Source organism: Zootoca vivipara, chromosome 9 (genome assembly GCF_965207765.1).
Source record: "Zootoca vivipara chromosome 9, rZooViv2.hap1.1, whole genome shotgun sequence".
Taxonomy (NCBI): domain Eukaryota; kingdom Metazoa; phylum Chordata; class Lepidosauria; order Squamata; family Lacertidae; genus Zootoca; species Zootoca vivipara.
In genome coordinates, this window is record NC_142592.1 from 69,784,596 (window position 1) to 69,793,240 (window position 8,645).

At 47.3% G+C, this 8,645-nt stretch overlaps 1 protein-coding gene across 6 annotated transcripts in view; it reads left to right on the top strand.

Moving 5' to 3' along the window:
- Positions 1–8,645, top strand: part of SHANK3 (SH3 and multiple ankyrin repeat domains 3) — a 419,062-nt gene that overhangs the window by 148,821 nt on the left and 261,596 nt on the right. For all 6 annotated transcript variants that reach the window (XM_088676559.1, XM_060279323.2, XM_088676556.1 and 3 more), the window contains one exon: positions 8,411–8,519. In XM_088676559.1, the coding sequence (XP_088532685.1) occupies positions 8,411–8,519 (109 nt within the window). The remainder of the gene's footprint in view (positions 1–8,410; positions 8,520–8,645) is intronic.

The window sequence follows — 8,645 nt, forward strand, 5'->3', positions numbered from 1 at the left end:
AAGAACAATAAAACTCTTGACATATACTTTCACTCAGGACTTGTCTTAAGCATGTTGGGGCACTCCGGTGCTCCCCCCTGCTTCTTGCTGCGGCTGGTGGGCGGGCCCCACGCGCGGCGCAGCGCCCCCCTGGCGCCCTGCGCCCCCCAGCCTGCCCTTAGAGCCGGCCCTGTGTCTGGAGATGGGCTTTCAGAACACGTGACTTGCTCAACTGCAGGGGTCGGCAAGGTTTACCTCGCCTGGGCCGGTTCACTCCAGCAGAGATCCCTCCATGGGCCGGATTGTGCACACGCATGAGCGTGCACGCACACGATTTGCAGCGTCTGCGCAGACATAGAATCATAGAATCATAGAGTTGGAAGAGACCCCAAGGGCCATCCAGTCCAACCCCCTGCCAAGCAGGAAACACCATCAAAGCATTCTTGACATATGGCTGTCAAGCCTCTGCTTAAAGACCTCCAAAGAAGGAGACTCCACCCCACTCCTTGGTAGCAAATTCCACTGCCAAACAGCTCTTACTGTCAGGAAGTTCTTCCTAATGTTCCTAAAGACATGATTTCCAATTTCCGGCGCCGCAGAAGCAAGTGCCCATGCTGCGTTGCACTGGTTTAGCGCAGCGCGGGGGGACTTGCCGAGCGGTCAGCTCGGTCAGGGGCTGGTTAAACGACCCCTGTGGGCTGCGTGTGGCCCATGAGCCTTTGGTTGCTGACCCCTGCTCAACTGCCTCTGCGGATGTCTATTGTTGCCCCCTTGGTCACTCCCTGGGTGTGTGCCCCCCCCATCATTTCTGTAACAAAATGAAGGAAATGGTGACTGACATATAAAGCCCTTCTTATAATTTTGCAGGAAAATGTAAGCAATCTACTTTAAATTCTTTCATTGCAAGGCTTCAACAGCCAGCAGTTTTTAGGAAATAGGTGTGGAGTGTTTATTCCTTTCTTGTAAATTGAACTTTACCCTGCAAGCCTGAGCAATTTTACTCAGAAGTAAGTCCCACTGAGTTCAATAGGATTCATTCTCTGGTATGTTCGTGATCATTTCCCCAATTTTTCAAGGCAGCTCACAGCTAGAAATTTATTCTATTCCATTTATCTGTGGAAGGTGCCGCACACTATCCCTTCCCTCACACATTTTTTTCTTGACAACAATCCTGCGAGGTAGGCAAGGCTGAAGTTGTAACTAGCTCAAGGTGAGAGAAGTATGTGTGCATATGATGTCTGTGGGTGCGGGAGATCAGACATGGGAGAAACGTCCTGATGTTGGGCAGAAGGTGCCCATTTTCATCAGAAATGTTGGAGGGTATGGGAGGGGGTCTTCTGCAGCAGCCGCCAGACTCTGCTTCAGGGGCTGAGATGGGAGGAAAGGGCTTCCCGGTTTAGTAAATAATTGCATACCTTGTGATCACAAAGATTATTAGGAGAAGGAAATTTAATTAAATATCAATTGCATATCTATGGAACGCATATAAATTATAGATGCATATTTATATGTAAAATTAGTGGTGAGCTGCATTAGAATATCACAAGCAGTTGGATTTTTTTCCCCAGCACCAGCAACTTTAATGAAAATCCACAGCTCCTCAGCAAAATGCATAATAATACATTAATAACTTTTTAGTATGTCAACTCATGACTTAGCCTCTGGGATATTCCCTCGGTGGGTCTCTCTGGCTGAGAGCCGGTGGGCAAGTGGGCAAGCGGCAGGCCCCCACATGTTGGAAAGCAAAGCAAAGTTGTCATAAAACCACTGTGCATATTGTGAAGTTATCGCCTATTTGTCTCTTCTTCCGTTTCTATCCCCCCAACGTCCGTGGTTCTCCCTGCTCCTCGCCTCATCCTCACAACAACCTTGCAAGGCGGTTTAGGTTTAGAGGCAGTGACTGCCCCTTAAAATCTGAGCGAGGCTTTGAACCCTCGTGTCTCCCAGCAGCTCCTAATCTGACACTCTTAAGCACTGCAGCACAATAGCAAATGTGATAATTTAAGAAAGTTTCTGGCTTTGGTGGGCCTCCGGTCTGTGGGCACTCAGAGAATCTCTGGATACACGTTGAGCTTAGTTGCCAACTCTGAGAAACGCAGAAAATAATAGGATACACTTATATGATCTCTTTAAACTTAGCTGATGAAGGTGAAGACACCAAAACAGGGCCCTGTCCTGGCTTCTGATTTCTGATTAATGATTGAGACTATAAGACTCTGACTTCTGATTTCTGACTCATGCCTGAGACTTTAAGACTTCTGCATCAAACATGACATTGATATATCCTGATTTTGGACTAGCATGAACTCGACCCAATTGAAAGACTCCTACCCTGTTTCTCCGAAAATAAGACGTAGCCATAAAATAAGCTGTAGCAGGATTTTTAAGCATTCAAGGAATATAAGCCATACCCTGAAAATAAGACATAGTAATAGGCACAGCAGCAATGCAGGAGGAGGAAAAAAATAAGACATCCCTTGAAAATAGGCCATAGTGTTTTTTTTTTGAGGAAAAAATAAATATAAGACGGGTGTCTTATTTTCGGAGAAACACAGTAACATCTAATGCTGTAACAGATTATTGTTGTATATATCCTTGTAGTTTTGAGTTTAAACTTCTATATGTATTTTTGCTTTTGCAATTCATATTTGATTTGTTCGTAGGGATTATTCTCACTATTGAATCTTATATTGGCCCGAGTTCTTGGTCTGTTTTTTATTGGTGCATTTATTAATGAGAACTCCCAATTTATTTAACATTATGGGAAAACAGCAAGCAGGATTTGAAAACAGGAGCCCTTTCTCTTCCTGTGGTTTCCAACAACTGGGAGTCAGAAGCATCGCTGCCTGTGCCACAGCAGAGCCACAGTGGCAAGTAGCCATCAATAGCCCTTTCCTCCAGGATCTTTTTTCATTTTTATTTATTTATTGATAATAATTTTTGCTAGCTTTCAATTACAGTCCAATAATAGCCTCATTAAAACAATGCCAAATCATAATACAATTACCACCCCCGATCATGTTTGCGTGTCTCCACTTTTCACCGAAACCGCTTGACCGATTGCGTTGAAACTTTGACACAACATCACATGCGAATACGCGAAGGATCTTATACAGTTTGCATAGACAGATGTCACACCTAAGGCAGGCAAAAGCCAATTTTAAGGAACTCAACACAGCGCCACCTACTGGCCAATGACTATAATACATAGAATCATAGAATCATAGAGTTGGAAGAGACCACAAGGGCCATCCAGTCCAACCCCCTGCCAAACAGACATGATTCAGACAGTTCCATTTCCAAAGGTGGGGGCCAAGGTATAGAGATACAGGGTGGAGGGGCCAACACTCCCCAACAGAGGGAGGGGTATCCTACCGTCCTGCACTGGGGTACAGGGGCCCTGACTGGGCCGCAGCAATGCGTGGCCGGGTCCCGCTAAAATGTGTGTGTGTGTGTGTGTGTGTGTATTTGAAATCCACTTTTAAAGCTGTCCAAGTTGGTAGCCATCACTGCCTCCTGTGGCAGGGAGTTCCATAGTTTCACTCTCTGCTGCTCTTTCTTTCTTTCTTTCTTTCTTTCTTTCTTTCTTTCTTTCTTTCTTTCTTTCTTTCTTTCTTTCTTTCTTTCATCTGTACCTGTCTGACTGCCACTGCCTTTGCAGAGATGGCTCCCCTGCTGTCTGGGGAGTGCGACCGGGGGTGGGAGGTGCCCCTTCCTTTGTCTGCCCCCAGAGAGATGCAGCCTCCGCCTTGCACCCCAAAGGCCACTTCCATCCTGGCCCACTGCTCTTCCCTTTCCAAGATGTTCTTTGCAGAACAGCGCAGGCTTCTGCTGGGCTTTGCATGCTGCCCTGAGGTTTCTCCCTGTGGTTTCGCCTTTCTCTTGGCTGGAGATCAGATGTGGACCCAGCAGCAGGCAGTCCCTTGCAAAGCAGGCAACAGGGGGCATGGGAGGGGGGGCAAGGCTCTGGAGTTGTGCAGGAGGGCTGCTCGCCTCTTGTCTGAGTGCCTGCAGAGCCTCAGGAACAGCTGGAACGGATTGCACTTCTGGAATCAGAGCACGGGCCAGCCCTCCCAAGCCTTTCTACTACAGAATCATAGCATTGCAGAATTCGAAGGAACCCCCGGGAACATCTAGTCCAACCCCCTGAAATGCAGGAGTCTCAGCCACAGCATTCCTGACAGATGGCCATTCAACCTCTGCTTTAAAACTTCCAAAGAAGAAGAGCATACCACTATGGGAAGAATCCTGTCCTGTGACCATTCCCAGTTTACATGACTTTGCGCTTCTAACAGAAAACTATCTGCAAGAAAATTTGCCTGTTTGCACTGCGCTTTGACGCTCATCATTATGTACATTACTGGCGGAGTTGTGCCATTAGTTGTCTGTTTGTCTATAAGTATCTCCAGCTTTGACATGCATGTTGCACTTTAGTGTGTTCTATCTAGTAAAATTGTTCTTTATATTAGCAAGCCGTGTTGGTGTTTTGGCCTTGGTGTATCAGAACTGCTCTTACTGTCAGGAAGTTCTTCCGGATGTTTAATCGGAATCTACTTGTAACTTGAAGCCATTCGTTCAGGAACTAGTTTCAGGAGAGGAGCAGGAGAAATCAACCTTGTTCCCTCTTCCATGTGACAGCCCTTGAGATATTTGCAGAGGGCTATCATATATTCTTTCAGTCTCCTTTCAGCATCTAGATCAAGGGAAGTAATAGTACCACTGTATTCTGCTCTGGTCAGACCTCATCTGGAGTACCTACGGTGTCCAGTTCTAGGCAACACAGTTCAAGAAGGATACTGACAAGCTGGAACATGTCCAGAAGAGGGCAACCAAAATGGTCAAAGGCCTGGAAACGATGCCTTATGAGGAACGGCTTAGGGAGCTGGGTATGTTTAGCCTGGAGAAGAGAAGGTTAAGGGGTGATATGATAGCCATGTTCAAATATATGAAAGGATGTCATATGGAGTCGGGAGAAAGGTTGTTTTCTGCTGCTCCAGAGAAGCGGACACGGAGCAGTGGATTCAAACTACAAGAAAGAAGATTCCACCTCAACATTAGGAAGAACTTCCTGACAGTAAGAATTGTTCGGCAGTGGAATTTGCTGCCAAGGAGTGTGGTGGAGTCTCCTTCTTTGGAGGTCTTTAAGCAGAGGTTTGACAGCCATATGTCAAGAATGCTTTGATGGTGTTTCCTGCTTGGCAGGGGGTTGGACTGGATGGCCCTTGTGGTCTCTTCCAACTCTATGATTCTATGATCCTCTTATCCAGGCTAAAGATACCCTAATCCCTCAACCATTCCTCAGAAGGCTTGGTTTCCAGGCCCTTGATCATCTCAATCGTCCTCCTCTGCTCACTTGTCAACATCCTTCTTAAATTGTGGTGCCCAGAATTGGACTCCATGTGAGGCCCTGACCAAGGCAGGACGCAATGGTTCGTGTGCGGCTTGTGATGCCCATATGTTCCAAAATAAAACATCTGGGGTGACATGTTAGAGCTGCGTTTTCACAGGATAATGTCGGAGCCTTGCTCAGAGGCTCCGAAGGAAAATGCCCAAGGTGTGGTTGGCCTTGCAAAGGAAAGAAAGCAGAATTCTCGAACACCAAAGTGGTGGGGGAGAGATTTTGAAAAGCTGTGTCCCATCAACCCTGATCCCTGAGAGCTGTTCTTTGCTGTCCAGGGAGCAGGGAACACACTCCTTCGCTCAGCCACCTTCCAGCAGCCATCTCAAAGTCACCTAAATGAAGTTATCCATGTGCCAAGCTGTTTAACTGGGGTGGTGGGCAGCAGGGCAGTCTTGAGCAGGTCAGCCGCCCTGACGCTGAGGGGCGGAGATGCCCTGCCTACCGGCCCGGCGCCCTGGCGCACTGCGCCACCAAGGGTCTACCTAGAGCCGGCCCTGCTGGGCAGGTCACAACAAGCTAAATATATGAGCAAAGCTCTCCATCTGCCCATGTTCTCTTGAGGAGAGGTGTAACGGTGGAATGTGCACGGGAGCCTGAAGGTAGAAGGTGCCGCTGGCAAGCAAAACATGGTCAAGAGCGACTCCCTCCGGCTGGCCCCCGATGGAGAGGTGGCCTTGAGGGGTCTGATCTTGTCTCTCTGAGTGCTTTCGATTTGAGAGGCAGCCGGGGGGAGATTGCGCCGCTTAAGAGTGGCGGTTCTGGCTGCAGCACCATGCAAACAAGGGATATAAATAAAAGGAGGCAGCCCCCACAACGTCTTCTGGCAGATCCGCAGGTGTCCTGTGGTCCCCCCAGAGAAGCTGTTGATGAGAAGCAAGAGGCCGGAAACAGATTGCCGGTCTCGGTTGTTCAGTTGTACAACGAATGCCTGCAATGACAGGAGAATGGGGACGCTTCTTCTGGTGCATTGTACAAATTCACTGGAAGTACAGGGAGATGTGTGAGTGCTATCAATCACCCAGTGGTTGTGGGAATGTTCAGGGTTGCAGGAGTGGATATATTGTTTATTAATATCCTTCCTAACTTTATGTAACAGAGTTACACCTCCCCCCCTTTTTTACATGCACAGCAGATAGCTGGTTGCAGGCTCATGTGAGCCTCTCAATCTGTCTCAGATTGAATTGTACGTTCCTCCTTGAATACAGTACCTCTTTAAAAAGTAAAGACACCACAATCTTATTCAAAGTCAATAAAAAGTTTACTCACATCAGTTCACAATTGGATTCCTGAAGGCAGACTTAGTTACAAATATATACATGTGGATCTACCCCATATGGTGGGATAATCCCAGTGCTTCTGCTAGCTGAGAGCTAGCAAAGCAGTCCTAGCTAGAAGCTGGCCAAACAAAGGGTGCTGTGTGATTCGTCCTTTTGTTACCTGGGCAGGTAAGGTCATGCCCACCTTCTATCACATGCAAAAGGAAGGATGTTCCAGCCAGGAGGAACAGGAAGTTTCGACTCGCTGGACCAAACATTCCCTCGCTTGTCTTCTCTAGCATTACAAGGAATGTTGTACTTGACTGCTTCTCATGGATCACATCCCACAGTGGTCACAGGACACTTCCAGGTGGCGGCTGCATCTTGCCAACAAGCCATATTTGTCTGTATGCATGCTGGAATGTGAGGGCCCTCACCTATGTGTTTTAAGGCTGCGTACAATTATACTCTGGCTCCAGTGTGCTCCCATCAAAGGAACCATGTGCGCATGAAAATCTCCGCAATCTCCCCTGTAGTTTCATGAGAAATGCTGCTGCTGTTTGGCGTGTTTCCCCTCAAAGCAGCTTCCGTCCAATTCGACAACATCAGCCACATTAAGCTGAGGTGCATACATTTGAGAAAGCTGCTCCCAGGGCCGGCCCAACCTTGAGGCAAGGCGAGGTGGCTGCCTCGGGCGGCAGAATCCACAGGAGCAGCAGATCCCAATGTAGCTCTTCATTTCCCCCTTGATTTTCACTCACCCCTTCTTCCCTAGCAGGGAGGGGGCATTATTTTGCGGTTTGCCTCAGGTGCTAAAATGTCTGTGAGGGCTGTTTGATAGTGGAACGGAGTCTCTTGGAAGGTGGCAGACTCTCCTTCATCGGAGGATTCTAAGCACAGGGTGCCTCGTCATATGTGAGGAACTCTTTAGCTGTGATTCCTGTATTGCAGCGGGTTGGACTAGATAACCCACAGGGTCCCTTCCAACTCTACAATTCAGTGATTGGATGAGATGTGACTTGAAATGCAACTGGGACAGGAAACAGCATTGATTTCAAGCTGCTACTGTGCATGCAACTTCTATTATTATTATTATTATTATTATTATTATTATTATTATTATTATTATACCAGCCTTCTTCTGAAGACCTTTCTTCCTCTTCTTTGGTGATCCCTCGTAACTGAGTAAGATTGTCTTCCATAAACACAGTTTTAACAATGAGTCTGTAAGTGACTGTGGAGGCCAATTCTGGATCCACACGTCCTTCCACAGTGGGATGGAGGTTTCCAGGCGGGAGTTGATCACGGTGTGGATTTGCCAAGCGTGCCTTCCTCTTAGCACGTTTCTCCCTTGCGTCCTGAGATCGAGTTTCTTCAAAGCCCATGACACCTTTGGTAAAGGCCGTTCTCCAACTGGAGCGCTCGCAGGCCAGTTTCCTAGTCAGTGTTTATACTACATTTTTTAAAAGATTTGCCTTGAGACAGTCATTAAACCTCTTTTGTTGACCACCAGCATTACGCTTTCCATTTTTAAGTTCAGAATAGAGCAGTTGCTTTGGAAGATGATCATCAGGCATCCGTACAACATGACCAGTCCAACAAAGTTGATGTTGAAGAATCAGATCACAGGGCTGTTGACCACATAACAAAATGAGAACACAAAATACATAACAAAAAACAAAAAAAAACCCTCAAGCAATAAGTGTTTAGTGATTCTATAAATGTTCTAAATCAGCATTAACATGTCTTTCCTCTGGGGATTTTGTGACCGCAGGCGAATTTAAAGAAGTTCATGGAATATGTGCAGACGCTGAACGTGGAGAAGGTCAGCAGGCTGCTGGAGAAGGGACTGGACCCCAACTTTCACGACCAGGACAGTGGAGGTGAGAAGAGGGATGTTTGCAAGGAGAAGCTCTGGGTGGTTCTCGGGTGAGGGAAGCTGGAGGGGGGTCAGGAAGGCAAGAAGGAAAAAGACCAGGCAGGGGCTTAGCTTAGGGGTGGGGAGCCTC